At 42.1% G+C, this 19395-nt stretch overlaps 2 protein-coding genes across 5 annotated transcripts in view; one reads left to right on the plus strand and one right to left on the minus strand.

Annotated features, from left to right (window-relative positions):
- Window positions 1-4537: 4537 nt before the first annotated feature.
- Window positions 4538-17765, minus strand: ATP5PF (ATP synthase peripheral stalk subunit F6). 3 transcript variants are annotated; one of them, XM_066259106.1, is made up of 4 exons: window positions 17641-17765; window positions 13300-13476; window positions 5111-5235; window positions 4538-4713 (listed from the first exon to the last, which is right to left on the minus strand). In XM_066259106.1, exons 2-4 carry the CDS (start codon window positions 13461-13463, stop codon window positions 4676-4678), a joined length of 327 nt encoding a protein of 108 aa, XP_066115203.1. In that variant the 5' UTR covers window positions 13464-13476; window positions 17641-17765; the 3' UTR covers window positions 4538-4675. The 3 variants fall into 3 exon arrangements, with proteins under 3 accessions (XP_066115203.1, XP_066115204.1, XP_066115202.1); XM_066259107.1 differs by lacking the exon at window positions 17641-17765 and adding an exon at window positions 17370-17392; XM_066259105.1 differs by lacking the exon at window positions 17641-17765 and adding an exon at window positions 17242-17381.
- GABPA (GA binding protein transcription factor subunit alpha) overlaps window positions 17348-19395 on the plus strand; it is a 35490-nt gene continuing 33442 nt past the window's right edge. Inside the window, exon 1 of one of the 2 annotated variants that reach the window (XM_066259103.1) lies at window positions 17348-17448. The gene's annotated coding sequence lies outside the window, so the exon portion shown is untranslated. Of the gene's footprint in view, window positions 17449-17815; window positions 17956-19395 lie in introns of those variants that run through there. The other variant, XM_066259102.1, reaches the window with a different exon arrangement.

The raw sequence follows: 19395 nt of genomic DNA on the forward strand, positions 1-19395 counted from the left end.
CAGGGTTGAGGTTAGTGTAAGCTTGGTGGGTCTCTAAGAGGCAAGAAAGGAAAAGAGCAGGGTTTTCCTGTTTAGTTTGGTAAATCTCCCAGTTTTTCATAATTGACTGGATTTTGGACAGCAGATTGCATTCCTTGCAGGAGGCAAACTACCATGTGATCACGTTTGTGGTGACCGACATGACCTTTTGATAATCCCAATTGGGGTCCTGGGTAGAGACAGCAGTTTTGCTGGGTGGTGGGTATTATTTTGTCTGTTCATAGCTACCTCCTGGGCCTTGACAATATTGTGATCCTTCTTGTCAGAGGTGGTACAGATAGAGAAAATAACATAGAGATCCCTCCAGGTTAAATCGTAACTTAGGATGAGATATTCAAGTTTTTAAGTGAAGCGGGGATTGGCCAAGAAGGAGCCAAGTTTAGTTTCAGTCTCGTTGAGGTCAAACATGGAAGAGGGACCATGAACTCTAACGAGGCCCTCGGCTCCAGCAGCCTCCTTGGGTTAGCTGGGGGATGGTAAGAGACTGCATTTGTGGAGGGAATACAGAACTAGGAGGGGGCTGATAGAGTAGTTGTAGGGGACATGAGGGCCTCATTTTGGTGGTCAGGGAGGGTACTGAGATCGGAGGGGTAAAGAGGTGGTTGAGGACAGGGAGAGCGATCAGGGGTATCTGTGGGTTTGGGGTCAGGTTGAAGGGAGAGGTTTAGGTGAGAGAGGGTGGGAGGAGACAAGAGGTAAGGAGTTGTGTCTCTGCTTATATAGGGAAATGGAACAAGTCCCAACGCAGCTGAAAGAAGGCCAGAGTGTAGGGGACCTCGCTCTATTTCCCTGCCATCAGAGAAAGTTACAAAGGTTCTAGGGAACACTGAGGTCAAGGGTCCCATTTGTAGGCCAAGACTCATCATTATTTAACCTATACTGTGGCCAGGCCACATTACAAAAGGAAATGAGGTGTTTTGGGCAGTCAGGATTGATGCCTGCTCTGAGGCAGCTCAGGAGACATCCCGTGGGAGAATCTTTCAGTGAAATTAATATATTTTTTTTTTTTGCAGACAGAAAGAGAGATAGACAGGGACAGACAGACAGGAATGAAGAGATGAGAAGCATCAATCATTAGTTTTTTGTTATGTGTTGCAACACCTTAGTTGTTCATTGATTGCTTTCTCATATGTGCCTTGACCACGGGCTTTCAGCAGACCGAGTAACCCCTTGCTTGAGCCAGTGACCTTGGGCTCAAGCTGGTGAACTTTTCCTCAAACCAGATGAGCCTGCGCTCAAGCTGGCGACCTTGGGGTCTCGAACCTGGGTCTTCCGCATCCCAGTCCGATGCTCTATCCACTGCGCCACCATTGAGTCAGGCTCTTTCAGTGAAATTAAAGAGGAGGAAGCTTCCATGTGAAGCAAGACTAAAGAAAAGTCCAAAACTCATACCCTGGGATGGCTTCCAGGGACTCTGAGAGGCGTCCTTGCCAAGTTCCCTGTAAACAGGATACTAAGAATGACCAGCAAGGGAGAGATGTCCTTGGTCCCCACTGGCGGAGGGACCTGGTCCCACAGGTGGAATAAGCCTAGGACTAGGTCTTCTGAGGCAAATCTACCTGCTGGATGGGAAGGAATTGGACTTCCCTTGGTCTCCATGAGCCCCAGGAGGGCAGGGAGAAGGGATGGATAACAAACTCCCGTGTGGGCCACCAAAATGTTAGGTTCGGCCAGAAAAAAGTTGTGGGGAATGAAAACTGATCAAAAAGAATATTTATCTGAGGCTTGTCTGAGCTGTGGGAGGTCGTGTCTTAAGGACAGCAACCTCTGCAAGCTATGGTAGGGAGAGGTTGTGTAGGGGAATGGTTGGCACAGGTTGTCGGCATCGTCAGGCTTGTCCATGGGTCTGAAGATGTTCTCATGAACTTCACGAATGTTCTTTTATGCCCTCAGGGATGGAATGTTCCCTTCAGCCTAGTAAGTTACTTTTTAATTTTTTTAGAGAGAGGAGAGAACGGGGTGGGGGAAGTAGTAGTTGCTTCTCCTATTGTGCCTTGACCAGGTAAGCCCAGGGTTTCCAACTGGTGACCTCAGTCTTCCAGGTCGATGCGTTACACTGCACTGCCAATGGTCAGGCATAGTTAAAATATTTTTACAACTTGACTGCAACTGGCTTGGGGCTAGGGCACTGAGATTTTGTTAGGGTCAGTTATTTTCGTTAACTTCAACAGGCAGCTGCTGGGGACAACTTTTAGCGTAAGCCTAACACTGCCCCTACACACACACATACATGTTGTCACGGCGTCACAATCCATCTGTTGTACTATTCCTCTGTGCCTTATGCACCCATCCAATGGAACTAGTCATTTTACCTCAACAGCCCATTTTTTCTCTATACATTTACCTGTAATGCTCCCTGCATTAGAATGTGGGTTATCCTAATCACTAGGTATGTAAATTCTATTCATTGTTTTAGTGACAGTTCAAGTTCCACTTTGTTTATGAAGCATTCCCTCATTTCCCTGCCACAAGCTGTATCTTCTATGAATTTTGATAGCACTTGATTTTCTTTGGTTTTCACTTTATTATAGTTATGTATGTACATGTCTAGCATCACTACCCTAGAAGCACTTTGAGAAAAGAACCATGTTTTAGACATCTTTATAAACCTGAATATTTAATGGTATCTAATTTGTAGTATCTAGTAAATGCTCAATGAATTTTTAAAAATCAAAAGTGCACTTGTGAAAGGGAAATTTAAAGATTTATTGATAAAATTTCTTCATAGATTGTTTGAGTATTAATAAAACATTGTATTCTAATCATTCATTTATTATGCAAAGTTACACAAACTATTCCTCCATGAATTACGACTGGATAGAAACTATTTTCCTTATCCTCCTTTTTAAAATAAGGCATCCATTCCCGCCTAGTTCTTTAAAAGATCTGAAAATGTTTTCCCAGTTTTTGTTTTAAAATTTAATTTTCCATCCTTTGTTTCTTCTGTAATGGTTTGGAAATTCCAGGTAAACTATAAAATTTTATTTGTTGATATTGTCTATTTAATCTTCAGTATTTTTAAATATATACAAGCCTGGGTCAATTGAGTGTGGGGGGGGTGAAAGCTGCCGCAAATGCTGAAAGGGTCAGCTCTCCTACACTCAGACTGGCGCTGTGCTGTGGACCCCAGCGTGCCTGCCTGCCCAGGTGGGTGGGGGAGAGCTGTTTCAGGGGAGGCCAGAGAAAGAACCAGACACACTAGATTTCCTCAATGACCTTTAAATAGTGCCTTAATTAAACATCAAATTCTGTTTTAATGCCTACAATTGTTCAAATAAAAGTAGTTCAGCTGAACTGCCATTGATTAGCTTCATTTGCAAATTGGACCCTTTCTTCCTACCTATAATTCCCTACTACTAGGGAATATTTGTGGATCTTTTGAAAAACATTCAGCACGGCATGGCAAAGTAAAAATTGATTCCTCTTCCGAAGCTAAGCCTATAAAGAAGGCTGTTTTTTGACTTTACGTTTTTAAAGAAAACTGTTAAAGGCTTATGAAGACCTGTTATTTAGTGACACAAATCAGAGACTGTTAAGATATAAAAAGGCAGAGCAGTTTTACAGTCCTTTTACAGTGTGAGCTATCTAGTCACTGAAATTCTGGTGTGCCTCTTATGCCACTGATCCAGCGCCAAGCACCACCATCCAGCTTAACCTTTAAAAGGAAGTTCCTTTGCAGAGCCCTCTCCACCACCTCCCTCCGCTTTCCTCCTCTATCTGTGCAGCACTTTATTATTATTTTTTTTGTATTTTTCTGAAGCTGGAAACGGGGAGAGACAGTCAGACAGACTCCCACACGTGCCCGACTGCGATCCACCCGGCACGCCCACCAGGGGTGATGCTCTCCCCACCAGGGGGCGATGCTCTGCCGTGACCAGAGCCACTCTAGCGCCTGGGGCAGAGGACAAGGAGCCATCCCCAGCACCCGGGCCATCTTTGCTCCAATGGAGCCTTGGCTGCAGGAGGGGAAGACAGAGACAGAGAGGAAGGAGGGGGGAGTGGAGAAGCAAATGGGCGCTTCTCCTATGTGCCCTGGCTGGGAATCGAACCTGGGTCCCCCGCACGCCAGGCCGACGCTCTACCGCTGAGCCAACCGGCCAGGGCCTGTGCAGCACTTTAATAGACTATGACTACAAACCTCGATTAGTGGGATAAAAGCATCTAATATTTGAGAAGATGTAAGTTAAAATACACTGGATATTCCCATACCTATTCAAAATTACACTTGAGTTTCCTGAAAGAGCTACAATAAAGAATGCATAAACGTTCTTCACATCCCTGTGCAGCACCCTTCAGCAGCAAACATTCCTTAGGTGAGGGTGGCTCCCCAGGCAGCAGGGTTCCACAATGGAAAGGCTCCCCCGCCCACTGAGAAGGGTCTGGCATGGTACAGGCAAGCTGTACCCAATTTATCCAACTTCTCCACTTGCTGTTATAACCAAATTGGAAAACTCATAAACAGTGCTAAAACACAGAATTCAGAACACTCAAGCATATATCCAACATCACCAAATAATTTATTTAGAATCAGAATTAAAGAACATTTGACAGTTGTTGAAATGTATGTTTATTCTAATATTTCTGATCTATTGTACAACTTATTTAAGAAAAATTACCAGATAAATTTTACATTTCTTCAGGACTGAGGTTTTTCAATGGCTTCAAATTTGGGATCTAAGAAGGAAAAAAAAGGTTCATACTTAAGCCATACTGCAATAAAATACTTCACTGAGAAGGCTTCAATATTTAACTCACCAGTCTTCTGATTTTTTTTGTTTGTTTTTAATATCTACTGTTTCTAACAGTAGATATTAAAATATATAAGTTGCTTCAAAATTTATTCAGACCTTACTATAAGGCAGGCTATTAATTGACTTTACACATATCATCCAACTAAAACAAACACAGGAAGATGTCATAATTCTCCCCTATGTCAGATGAAAACAGGTACCAGTTAACTATCTAAGATCACACAGTTCATAAGTGATACTGTCAGGACTCAATATCAGGGAATTGAGATGGCTGTCACTTAACCCTCTGCATGAATGAATCTATGATTAAAGAGACTTACCTTCAAACTTGAAGTCGGGAAATGTATTCATGTCTGCTTTACCATACATTTGCTTAAGCTTAAAAAGTTCCCTCTCCAAGTCTTGCTGATACTCTGGGCCAGTATCAACTGGTCCTCCTGATGACCTGTGTGGAAACAAGCAAGTAAAAACTCATTTTATGCACTCATTTACGAATTATTTCCTACCCTCAAAGGTTTTACCATTTAGAAGAAAAAAATAACATGTTTATAAATATTTTTATACTGTAAGGAAGTTATGTGATAAGCTTCAAAGGCATAAGTTAACAAAAAGCTACTCAAGTTGGGGAGAATTTTTTTGAGCTATTCAGAAAATATTTCATTTTAAAAAAGTGGCATTTGATCAACCTAGAATGCTGAGACTGCCAGTTTGAAACATTGGGCTTGCCCAGTCAAGGCATGTACGATAAGCAACCAATGACCTTGGGTTTAAGCCAGCGATCTTGGGTTTTGAACCCGGGACCTCTGTGTCCCAGATTGACGCTCTATCCACTGCACCACCACCGGTTAGGCTGCTGCTGCTGCTTCTTCTTTTGAGTCTTATTTATGTTACAGAAATTTCCCCCCAAAATATTGACAGCTCTAATTTAAGAACTTATTAATTTCTTGTTAGGGACCCAATTTTCTACTAGATCAGCCTGTGCAATAAGTTTCTGTGATGAAAAAATGCTCCCTATCAGGGCTATCTAATATGGTGGCCACCAGCCGTATCTGGCTACTGAGCACTAGAAATATGGCTAAAGAGAGCTGAGAAAATAAATTTTTATTTAAACTTATTTGTAATTAATGAGAATTTGAGTAGTTGCATGTGAATAATAGCTGCTAAAATGCACAATGCAGAGCTTCATAGACCCTTCAACCAGATATTTTGGGGACTGCCCTCCAGCTCTGGGAGCCACAAGCTTTGAAACTACTTTGAGAAGACCCAGCCAGTCTCATCAATATGCTGACAGGTGGTGGCTATCTACCTCCTCACCTGACTGTAAGTCTCCCAGCCCGTCCTGTTCATTTATAGCCTAGGCTCTGTCAGGGGTCCCCAAACTTTTTACACAGGGGGCCAGTTCACTGTCCCTCAGACCACTGGAGGGCCGCCACATACAGTGCTCCTCTCACTGACCACCAATAAAAGAGGTTTGTGCAGTGGGGGCCAGATAAATGGCCTCGGGGGCTGCATGCGGCCCACTGGCCGTAGTTTGGGGACACCTGCATGGTGACTGGCACAAAGCAGATGCTTAAGGGAGACTCCTTTATTCATTAAAAAACAAAAACAAATACAAATCTAGAGTAATTTAAATACTAATGATAATTTAGTGAATCACTTAATCTTTATAACATCCTATGATACAGGTACTGTGATTATCATCCCCATCATACATATGAGAAATCTGAGGTACAGAGGTTAAATAACCTGTCCAAGATCACTGAGCTAGTAAGTGACAGAGCTGGATTCCAGCCCAGCATACATGGCTCAGAACACTTCTCCAAGCTGTTGATCCACACAAATGAATGAACCAGACTCCTTAGGTTCAGAGTATACCTAAGGACTGACTTCTTTTTTTTTTTTTTTTAATATTTTTTTATTAATTTTTTTTTTACAGAGACAGAGAGAGAGTCAGAGAGAGGGATAGACAGGGACAGACAGACAGGAATGGAGACATAAGAAGGATCAATCATTAGTTTTTCATTGCGCATCACGACATCTTAGTTGTTCATTGATTGCCTTCTCATCTGTGCCTTGACCCGGGCCTTAAGCAGACCAAGTAACCCCTTGCTCTAGCCAGAGACCTTGGGTCCAAGCTGGTGAGCTTTTGCTCAAACCAGATGAGCCCGCGCTCAAGCTGGTGACCTCGGGGTCTCAAACCTGGGTCCTCGGCATCTCAGTTCAATTCTCTATCCACTGCGCCACTGCCTGGTCAGGCAGGACTGACTTCTTATTGGACAGGCTTTTACGGACAGTTTAACTGCAAACATCATCAAAACTGTGATGCAATAATATCTCCAGACAGAAGACACTCAATTCCCCAACCAGTCCTGCACTCCGGCTTACTGAACAGGATGATTTTAGGCAAATTTCAACTCTTTAGCCTTAGTTTTCTCATATATAAAATGGGACTATCAGGAATAAGGTTGTTGTGTTTCATTAAAATTGCCTTCATTTTCATCCCTTTACTCTCTCCCTCCTTATTCCGGTAATGACAGAAACCTTTGTTAGTTCCCCAGTCTCTAGGCTCAGTGTTTCCACTTGTCACTTTTATATTCCCACTATGACAAAGACAGATTCTCATCAATCTATGCTTAGGTTATTACATTTTTCTATCTTTCCTCTTTTCCCATCCCAATTTTCCTAATACATTGTGATTAAAATTATCTTCCTAATACAGAGCAATCTTGTTCTATACCACAACACCCTGCTCAAAAACCTTTAGTTTCTCCAATGCAGAGGATCAATGAAACTAGGAGCTGGTTCTTTGAAAAGGTAAACAAGATTGATGAACTTCTAACTAGACTCACCAAGAAAAAGAGAGAGAGGATTCAAATAAATAAAATTAGAAATGAGAGAGGAGAAATAACAACTGACACAACAGAAATACAAAATATTGTAAGAAAATACTATGAAGAACTGTATGCCAAAAAACTAGACAACCTAGATGAAATGGACAAATTCCTTGAAACATACAATCTTCTAAAAATCAATCTGGAAGAATCAGAAAACCTAAACAGATCGATTACACCAAATGAGATCGAAACAGTTATCAAAAAACTCCCAACAAAGAAAAGTCCGGGGCTCGATGGCTTCACAACAGAATTCTACCAAATATTCAAAGAAGAACTAACTCCTATCCTTCTCAAGCTATTTCAAAAAATTCAAGAGGAAGGAAGACTTCCAAGCTCCTTTTATGAGGCGAGCATAATTCTGATTCCAAAACCAGACAAAGACAACACAAAGAAAGAAAATTATAGGCCAATAACTCTGATGAATATAGATGCTAAAATCCTCAACAAAATATTAGCAAACCAGATCCAACAATATATGGAAAAAATCATACACCATGATCAAGTGGGATTTATTCTGGGGAGGCAAGGCTGGAACAACATTCGTAAATCAATCAATGTGATTCATCTCATAAATAAAAAGGAGAAAAACCATATAATTTCAATAGATGCAGAAAAAGCATTTGATAAAATCCAGCACCCATTCATGATCAAAACTCTCAGCAAAGTGGGAATACAGGGAACATACCTCAACATGATAAAAGCCATCTATGAGAAACCCACAGCCAACGTCATACTCAATGGGAAAAAATTAAAAGCAATCCCCTTAAGATCAGGAACAAGGCAGGGGTGCCCCCTTTCACCACTCTTATTTAACATAGTCCTGGAAGTCCTAGCCACAGCAATCAGACAAGAAGAAATAAAAGGCATTCAAGTTGGAAAAGAAAAACTATCATTATTTGCAGATGATATGATATTGTATATAGAAAACCCTAAAGTCTCAGTCAAAAAACTACTGGACCTGATAAATGAATTCAGCAAAGTGGCAGGATATAAAATCAATACTCAGAAATCAGAGGCATTTTTATACACCAACAATGAACAGTCAGAAAGAGAAATTAAGGAAACAATCCCCTTTACAATTACAACCAAAAAAATAAAGTACCAAGGAGTAAACTTAACCAAGGAGACTAAAGACTTGTACTCGGAAAATTATAAAACATTGTTAAAAGAAATCAAGGAAGATACAAACAAGTGGAAGCATATACCGTGCTCACGATTAGGAAGAATAAACATCATTAAAATGTCTATATTACCCAAAGCAATCTATAAATTCAATGCAATACCAATTAAAATACCAATGACAGACTTCAAAGATATAGACCACATATTCCAAAAATTTATATGGAACCAAAAAAGAACACGAATAGCCTCAGCAATCCTAAAAAAGAAGAATAAAGTGGGAGGTATCACACTTCCTGATATCAAGTTATACTACAAGGCCATTGTACTCAAAACAGCCTGGTACTGGCATAAGAACAGGCATATAGATGAATGGAACAGAACAGAGAACCCAGAAATAAACCCACCGCTCTATGGACAACTGATATTTGACAAAGGAGGTAAGGAAATACAATGGAGTAAAGACAGCCTCTTCAATAAATGGTGTTGGGAAAATTGGACAGATACCTGCAAAAAAATGAAACTAGATCACCAGCTTACATCACTCACAAAAATAAACTCAAAATGGATAAAAGACTTAAATGTAGGCTGTGAAACCATAAGCATCTTAGAAGAAAACATAGGCAGTAAGCTCTTGGACATCTCTCGGAGCAATATATTTGCTGATTTATTTCCACGGGGAACTGAAATAAAAGACAGGATAAACAAATGGGACAATATCAAACTAAAAAGCTTTTGCAGAGCTAAAGACAACAAGAACAGAATAAAAAGACAAACTACACAATGGGAGAACATATCTGACAATACGTCTGATAAGGGTTAATAACCAAAATTTATAAAGAACTTGTAAATCTCAACACCAGGAAGACAAACAATCCAATCCAAAAATGGGCAAAAGAGATGAATAGACACTTCTCCAAAGAGGACATACAGATGGCCAATAGGCATATGAAAAAATGCTCAACATCACTAATCATTAGAGAAATGCAAATTAAAACCACAATGAGATATCACCTCACACCAGCCAGAATGGTGCTCATCAACGAAACAACACAGAATAAGTGCTGGCGAGGATGTGGAGAAAAGGAAACCCTCCTGCACTGCTGGTGGGAATGCAGACTGGTGCAGCTACTGTGGAAAACAGTATGGAGATTCCTCAAAAAACTGAAAATCGAACTGCCTTTTGACCCAGCTATCCCACTTTTAGGAATATACCACAAGGACACCATAGAACGGCCCGAAAAGGAGAAATGCACCCCCATGTTTGTGGCAGCATTGTTCACAATAGCGAAGATCTGGAAACAGCCCAAGTGTCTGTCAGAGGACGAGTGGATTAAAAAGCTTTGGTACATATATACTATGGAATACTACTCAGCCATAAGAAATGATGACATCGGATCATTTACAATAACATGGATGGACCTTGATAACATTATAAGTAATCAGAAATAAGTAAATCAGAAAAAAAACTAAGAACTATATGAATCCATACATAGAAGGGACATAAAAATGAGACTCAGAGACATGAACAAGAATGTGATGGCAACAGGGGTGGGGGGTGGGGGGAGGGGGGCTGGGGCAAAGAAGCAGTGAGGGGTTGGGGGAGGGGAGGGGCACAAAGAAAACCAGATAGAAGGTGACAGAAGACAATTTAACTTTGGGGGAGGGGTATACAGCACAATCAAATGTCAAAATAATCTAGAGATGTTTTCTCTCAACATATGTACCCTGATTTATCAATGTCACTGCATTAAATTTAATAAATAAATAAAAAAAACCCTTTAGTTTCTTGTATATGCTTTTCATATAATATCTTAATTGTCCAGTCTATAATCAAGGCCTTCCATAATCCCTTATTCTAACCCCATTCTATCTTTACTGCTCCTTATATTCTTCATAACCTTACAGTCTTGGGAAACAGCATGACACAATTTCCCAAATACACTTTCTAGTTTTCATGCCTTAGCTCACACCACTCTTTCATCTAAAAGACATCCTCTTCCCACCCCCATTTATCTGTCTAACCCTCACACCAACCTGAGGTAGACTCCTGGCTGTGAATGTCTATTAATGGCCTTATGTGGGTTTGAGAACCCTTTCCAGCTGTAAGCAAGATCATGTGAGTCAATTCTTCATCTTTTTAAAAAAAAAAATTTATTTTTTTATTTTTCCTGAAGTGAGAAGTGGGGAGGCAGAGAGACAGACTCCTGCATGCCCCCAACTGGGATAAACTCGGCATGACCACCAGGAGGTGATGCTCTGCCCACCTGGGGCACTGCTCTGATGTAACCAGAGCCATTCTAGCACCTGAGGCAGAGGCCATGTAGCCATCCTCAGCACCTGGGCCACATGTTCTCCAATGGAGCCTTGGCTGCGGGAGGGAAAGAGAGAGACAGAGAGGAAGGAGAGGGGGAAGGGTGGAGAAGCAGATGGGCGCTTCTCCTGTATGCCCTGGCCAGGAATCGAACCCAGGACTTCCACACGCCGGGCTGATGCTCTACCATGGAGCTAGCCAGCCAGGGCCCTCATCTTTTTTTTTAATGTTTATTTTATTGATTTGAGAGAGAGAGGAAGGAGGGAGAGAGAGAGAGACAGAAACATCAATCTGTTTTTCTTTATCAATCTGTTCTTATATGTGCCCTGACTGGGTATCAAACCAGCGACCTCTGTGCTTCAGGAGGATGCTCTAACCAACTGAGCCATCCAGCCAGGGCTCACCTTTTTTTTCAAGTGGGACGATGATACATAGCTGACTGTGAAATTCTCAAGAGATGAATGACCTCACACAATACCTTCAAATCCAAGAGAAAACATAGACTTTTCTAAGACACCTTCTAAAATGCCTCTAGCTAGAAAGGAGCATAACTTTCCTATGAACACGCCCATCACTGATGTGCCACTGTCTCAGCATCTAAATCAGTTTATCCTGCAGTGTAAATAGCTGTTTACAAACCTGCTGCCCTTAGCAGATACTAAGAATACTGTGGAAATGCAGTGTGGTTTCTTTCACTGTGGCCTACCACAGTTTAAACAGCCCAGTGCTTTGCACATGGTGGACTAATTTTTTTTAAAATGGACCTACAAACTGATGGATATTAATCTTCCAAAGATTTGAGGGTTGAACTTGATGATGGCTAAGGTCATCGTTCATATTCAAAACTATGTGGTGCTGTAATCATGTTTTTCCTGGACTTGCTTTATGTCATTTGAGAGTCTTCTACCTTTGATATTCTCAGAAATATATAAGAATGGCAAAAGCATTGAAAAAATGCTGTTTATACATTTCCCCTAACTCATGAAAAGGGCATGAGTTAGAATTGCGTTAGAATATCTTGATTGTTTTCCCCAAATAATGTAACGATTTTAGGCTAATCAGTGTCTAAGGACTTAGTTTTTCCAAATACAGTAGTTTCCCTTATCTGAAGGGGTAAATCCTAAGATTCTCTCCCTGGCCTGTGGATGCCTGAAACCATGGAGAGAAGCGAACCCTTCCTAAACTATTTTTCCATATATAAAATAAAGTTTAATTTGTAACTTAGGCACAGTAAGGATAACAACGATAGAATAATTATGACAATATACTGTAATAAAAGTTATGTGAACATAGCCTCTCTGATAACTGATCTGATGACAGAGATGGCTTCTAAATCAGTGGTCCCCAACCCCCCAGGCCGTGAACCGGTACCGGTCCGTGGGCCATTTGGTACCAGTCCGCAGAGAAAGAATAAATAACTTACATTATTTCCGTTTTATTTATATTTAAGTCTGAACGATGTTTTATTTTAAAAAAATGACCAGATTCCCTCTGTTACATCCGTCTAAGACTCACTCTTGACGCTAGTCTCGGTCATGTGATACATTTATCCGTCCCACCCTAAAGGCCGGTCCGTGAAAATATTTTCTGACATTAAACCGGTCCCTGGCCCAAAAAAGGTTGGGGACCACTGCTCTAAATGACTTACCAGCAGGAAGTAAATGCAGCGTGGACATACCAGAGGGATGATTCACATCCCAGGCTGGACAGAGCAGGACAAGAGGTTCCACCATGCTACTCAGAATGGCACACAATTTAAAACTTAAAAATTGTTTATTTCTGGAATTTTCTATTTGATATTTTTTAAATTGTGGTTGACCGCAGATAACAGAAACCCCAGAAAGTGCAGCCACACATAAGGGGGAACTACTGTATGGTGTCTTAATAATTTTTAAGATCCTACCTACCTCTATAAATGAACTTTAATTTTTATAATAAATAACATTATAATAAGGATATATCTAAAACAACAATAGATTTAATGGGATCCTCCCTTGGAACTCCTATAAAAAAGATAAAATTTATCAATAGTATTTAGGATCTTATCTCCTTCTTTTGGCATACCTAATGAACCTCTATGCCAGGGTCAGCTTAGTGAAGGGCTTACCACTTTCAAACACCAAGTAATTTTATTACCACCTCAAAAATGACATACGTTGAATATATGTATTTATCTACTTACTGTCTCTTAGTTCTGTATTCTCTGATTTTGTCCACGAAGAGTTTCTGGACAGGATCAAGTTCCTTATTAAACGCCACTGCTGTAACACCAATATTCCTCCGCAGGGTGACCAAGATCGCTGACTGAATAACAGAAGAAAACCTGGAGAGCCTCTGAAGAATCATGGTGCTTCTGTGACTGAGAGCAAACACCCCATTGTTAATATACTTTAATATGGATACAATTGTAAAATACCTCTAAAGGTACCACGTAGAAGGAATTTAGTTCTTGTTACAGAACTTAAAGCAAATCAGAACTCAGTGAACGCTAAGAACAGTCACTTAACCCCAGTTCTATTTCCCGCTCCAGTGCCCACTGCAAGTTTCGCTTCCTAACCAAAAGGCCCTGGGACCTACTAGCAGTTAGGAACTCGAACCTCTGTGTGGCTTTGCTATGGTTACATGTAGAAAGAAAGCACAACATATGAGATGGGCTTTTTCCTCTCCATGAACTTAGTTTTGGATCAGGGTAAATAGCCAAGCTAGGATTTTAGAAAACTGACCATCCCCAGCAGGAAAAGAACAACCCTGACCTTAAATTAATGTGTTAGGTTTCCCTGATCCCTCAAAAGGGAGTTGGGCAGTAACAATGGAGAGAGCTGCCCCAGTTAGAATTGATAGTCTGGAAGTTTCTACTTCACAGACCCACAGAGGGAGAAACTGCTCTGCCTGATACAACTGTAAATTTAAGTCCAAAAGAACCAGGGAGGAAAAATAGCAATCAGCCCAAGGAAACCCACCATCAAAAGAGGAAAAATCAAGTAGTATAACCTAATCAGTGAGCTAGAATTTGTAAAGGGGATGAAAGTCTGATTTTTAAAAATAAGGACTTAAAGACTTTCAAGTCCTTACACTTCTTGAAGTTAAAAGACATAATTTTCTTTTTTTTTTTTTTTAGTTTTATTTTATCTATTCATTTTAGAGAGGAGAGAGAAAGGAAGAGAGAGAGACAGAGAAGGTGGGGAGGAGCTGGAAGCATCAACTCCCATATGTGCCTTGACCAGGCAAGCCCAGGGTTTCGAACCGGCGACCTCAGCATTTCCAGGTCGACGCTTTATCCACTGCGCCACCACAGGTCAGGCCAAGACATAATTTTCTAATTAAAATTTTCAGGATTTAGAGGATCCTGAATTAGAGGATGATGTCAGTTGAGATGAAAGACCAAATGCAAAAAAATGTCCAAATTACAATATATGCAAACAGGAATCCCAAAAGAAAGGGATAAGGACACCATAAATAGAAGAAATTTCCCTCAGATTAAGAAAGACTGAGCCTGTTATAAAGTGAAAGGGCTTACCAAACTCCATACTGGAATGATAATGAGTCACACTTCAATATAGCCTTGGAAAAGTTCTCAACCTTAAAGTGAAAAATCTGATGTGCTAACACTGACATGTTGCAGCACCCCCTGAAAATTACCTAACAACAATCATAGCCATACTGACATAAAATCCCTATTATGTTACACTACTGCTGCTCAGTGTTGCTGGCCAGTGGTAATATACAAATTGTGTCACTGATCTAGAGTAACATGAAAATTGGGAATAAACATTTAGAAACTTTTAAGCAATTTGGCATATTAACACATTTGTTGAACTTAATAAAAAGTTAGATTTTATATTTTGTGTGTCTTCATTGTTTTGTTTTCCACATAATTTTTCTGGTAATTCATTTTTATTGTATTCTTCAAAAGTATCCATAAAGATTGGTGGGGGGGGGGGCGCCCTTTACCAAGGAGAGTTTGAGAAACAATAAGCAAGAGCAGCAGAGCACAGTTCTCCAACAGGGGTGGGGAGTATACTTCAGGAGATATTTGGCTTGGCAATGCCTGAAGACATTTTTGTTGTTCTTAATGGGGTGAGTGTTACTGGCTTTTTGTGGCTAGAGGCCAGGGATGCTCCACAACAGCCTATAACAATAACTACAATAACAGCCTTCCCCTAATAAGAAATTATTTAGTCCAAAATGTCAATAGTGCCAAGGTTGAGAAGCCCTGAACAGCATATAAAAACTAACAAAATAAATTATACTATCAACAAAATACTCTTCACCTGCCAGGTGAAAGCAAACTACTTGAAAAATACCATTCTTATACCCCATCAGAAAAAACACTTGAGAAAAGACTGCAAGCAAACAACAAATGACCTTACGCTGTTAATTATTACCATTCCCATCTTAGACATACAAAAACTGAGGTTTTGAGGTAAGTACCCAGTGCAAGGTTACACAGTAGAATCTGGACACAAATATGTGTATTTTTAAATTATATAGGTTTCCAGGGCACAATTCCCTCTCCCTCCCCACTTTTTAACGTTTACTGATTTTAAAGAGAGAAAGGGAGAAGAAAGAGAGACAGAAACACTGATCTTTTCTTGTATGTACCCTGACCCAGGATCAAACTGACAACCTCTGCACTTCAGGACGAAGCTCCTACCAACTGAGCTATCTGGAGAAGGCATGCAAATATATTCTTAACATTGTGCAACTGAACGTGTGTGTTCCTTTTAGGCAACTTCAACTTATGGACATGCCTAACACTCAACAATAAAGTTATCTACTCTAATGTTTGTCCAACCCTAGGTATTTACAAAGTACTTTCATATATTCTCGCCTTGCATCCTTACAGCACTCCTATTAAGAATAACAAGGTGTTCTTCTCCCTCCTTTACAGGTAACAAAACTCCGTCTAAGAAAGGTGATTAAATTGCTGATATTTCCACTTAATTTGCTCTAATTGCAAAAATGTCATTCCTCCTACAATATGAGTAAAATCCATTTTCATTTTTTTTCAATATCTATCATCTACATACTAACGATTCCCAAAATCACATCTAAATTATTCTTTTTCCTGAATTCCAAACTTTATACATTTAACAGCTCATGTCCCTTCATAAGTTCTTTAGGGCTCTCAAATTCAACTTGTCTGATAAGAAAATAATCTCACATCAAAACACGATATTTTTCTTTTATCCCCTTTCATTCTGTGACCACTGATTAACTATATACATAGTGAGTGTGGGCTGTCCACTGGCCCACAGAAGACACATGCTACTACACAAACAGGTGTAAAGCAGTAAGTTCTGTATTCGAGTGCTATGGAGTGTCACAAGAGCCTATGACAAGGACTTGACATAGAAATCGACTGGGAGGGCAGCAAGAAAAGGGGACAGCAAGTGCAGGAGCATGGCTCTCCTGTTTACAGTGGTGGGCCGACCAGCCAAAGGTCAGTCCTTTCGTTGCCTCTTTAAAGTGTGTTCTTGGAGTCAATTCACGACCTGCCTACCTGGACCCACTTCCCTTCCTGGAAACCTTCCGTGCTCGCATGCGCACTCGGGCCTCTCCCGTAGTTCAAGCACTTTCCTCCCCCCGCAGCGTCCTGTTACTCAGGGGGGGTCGATGCGTGGGATTGTGCAGGGAAAGTAAGAGTGTAGAAAGCACAGCTGCCTAACTAAGTTAGGCACTATCGACATTTTTAGGTGAGTTGCAAACTTTTAAGACGACTATCACCCTTTTCCTCTTACGGTGCACGCTCTGTTTTAAATAGCTCAGCACACTCTCCCACGCACCCACATTGGGCAAGCATGCAGACCTCCCCGCGGGCGTGACCTTGGGCTGCCCCAGCCGGGCTGCGGGTCCATGAAACCCCCCGTCCCTGCATCCCGCACCACCTGGCTTGCCCTCAGGGCGGGCATTATTATCAAGACTATATATCGAGCCAGTTGGCAAACTTCGAGGCCTAAAAGCGCCGAGGTATGCTGTGACCTCCAGCGAGGCCGTGAAGGTGCCTGGGCCAGAAAGCTGAACTATTATGAAGGGCAGAGGTAACAGGCAGCCCAGGCCCGGTGAAGAAACTCAGAACCCGAGTCCCAAGAGGCCAAACTAGTCCAGCTACCCTCTCAGTCACCTTGCACTCAGTCCGAGCTGCCAGAGCCACCGCCGCTACCGTTCCACTTCCGGCTCTGGCTCCGCCCCACCCGCCTATCCGCCCTCGCGATGCATTATGGGCCGCCGTTTTAGTCGGTCGGCGCTCACCAGGCAGGAAGCGTCTCGGAGACAGTCTGCGACCGGACAGCTCTAGGTGAGGCAGAAGGCAAACAAGAGGAAGTGGGGGGTAAGTGCTTCCGGGTCCCCTGGCGACTCCTCCGCCATCTTTCCTCCCCCTAATTTGATCTACTCTCCTTTTCCCTCCTGGAAACCTCCCTGTGTACGCATGCGCACTTGGACTGGCCTTTCCCTGAGTTCAGTCCCTATCGGCCCGAATCAGCAGTTCTGTTTCTTGCATTTTTGAGGTGTTTGAACGTACCGATAAAAATGACAGAGTAAAACAAAACGGACTGGGGCCTTGGGGGTCCTTTGTGCCTCGTGAGCCTCCGTTCCTTCGGACGTTTGTTTCGCGCAACCTGCTGGGAGTTGTAGTCCTGAACCCGGGGGTGCCTGGGAGGCGGGAGGGGGGGTTGGAGTTTCTCAGCGCGGATTCCGCGGGAAGGGCCCAGGGCCTTCGCACTGCGAGTCAACGGAGCTGCAGGTTTTACCGGGAGAGACGCTGCACGTGGAGCCCGCGCCGCTGCTGTTCTCAGCCGGCTCTGGAGCGAGGGCGACCGGGTGGATTCTTGAGCGGGTGAGTGCGGCCGCGGGAGCGGAGGGGAGCGCGGGCCCGCGCGGGCCAGCTTCGTTCCGGGGCCTTCTCCCCCAAAGCGGCCCCCCCGCGGCCGCCTCTGTTTTGTTTCCGCTGGTCCCCGGCGCTGTGACTCCCATTTCCGTTCGTGAAGACTTGAGGGAGCCAGGTGGGGAGGGGTGGAGGGGAGGGGCGGGGGGCGCGCGGCTCGAGCTCCCGGCCCGGGCTGTGTTGTCACCTCCCGCCCCTCCCCTCCCGCGCTGTCCCTTCGTCCACTGTCCACGGTGGTTCGCAGACTCTGCGGTCGGGATGTGATCTGACGTCCGGGGATTTGAAAGGAACATGCAAAACAAGTATCGTGGACTCCGTGATTCACTCTCACTTCAAGTCCCGTTGCCTTTCTAGAATTGCCCATGGTTGCATCAAAGCCACTTACCAATGTGCGAGGTGTCCGTTGGGTGTCTTTTAAAAGGAGGCAGTGAGACAAGGGGGAAACGATGGTTAATATAGTTTGCCAACTTTTTAAAGTATTTTGTATGCTGTAAGAAAAGCTGTTTGCGCATGTTTGAGTTTAGGGATCCCGGTTTGATTAGGTAGCGGCAGGAGGACACATGTCCAATGCTGCACTGCAAGATGCTGAGTAGTAATTTAGAAATCCACGCACTGGGTCTGGCCCGTGGGAGGAGCGAAGACTGAGAAGGGCGCTCTGGAGCGAAGAGAACTGGGCAGTGATAACATTCTTAGTACTGTGTTGTCTTCAGCTTCAGAACAAACTGGCCAGCACTTTCCAAACTAAGAGAAAAACTCCTCTCTCTTAGATTCGATCCAGACTTTCCAAGCTTATTTCCTTTTAGGCATATTCTGACACTAAGTGAACTGAAGTCGATTTTACCTGAGTTAAGGACTGTGTTGTGAGGAATATAGAGTCTTAAGTAAGAAACACGGATCCAGATGCTCAACTGAGGCTAGTCGCAAGAGCATGGGGAGCCGGAATACTAAATTAAAACTGTATTTAATTTATAAAATCCCTCCAACTTTTATTTATAAAACTGAAAATCTACAGGAAAACTGAAAATCACACAATAAAGTTACACAGTGAAAACACCTTCGCCTCGTGGGGGTCACCAAGTGTTAATACTTATCCACATTTACTCCTCCAGTACAGGAACACAAATATATATAGTTTTAAAACCAAAAATGGTTTTTAATTTCTTCAGGTATTTAAAAGTATTTTTTGTTTGAGAAAATAGTTGATTAGTGGGTACTCCCAGATGACACATATGTATATTAAGTATGTATTTATTTTATATACTATATATTTAATACATATTGTGTGTTAAGTATAGATTTATATTAAATATAAGTATTGTCCTTATTGGGAGAAATTGTCCTAAACTCTAATAATGTCAAGTTTATTTTTGTCATGGTTTCAGTGAAGAAGTT

Source organism: Saccopteryx bilineata, chromosome 2 (genome assembly GCF_036850765.1).
Source record: "Saccopteryx bilineata isolate mSacBil1 chromosome 2, mSacBil1_pri_phased_curated, whole genome shotgun sequence".
Classification (NCBI taxonomy): domain Eukaryota; kingdom Metazoa; phylum Chordata; class Mammalia; order Chiroptera; family Emballonuridae; genus Saccopteryx; species Saccopteryx bilineata.

Coding starts and splice junctions, on each gene's coding strand:
- ATP5PF (XM_066259106.1), bottom strand. CDS start 13,463: ATGATTCTTCAGAGGCTCTCCAGGTTTTCTTCTGTTATTCAGTCAGCG. Junction 5,236..13,299: donor GAATACAGAACTAAGAGACA/GTAAGTAGATAA, acceptor GTTTCCACACAG/GTCATCAGGAGGACCAGTTG. Junction 4,714..5,110: donor TCCCGACTTCAAGTTTGAAG/GTAAGTCTCTTT, acceptor TTTCCTTCTTAG/ATCCCAAATTTGAAGCCATT.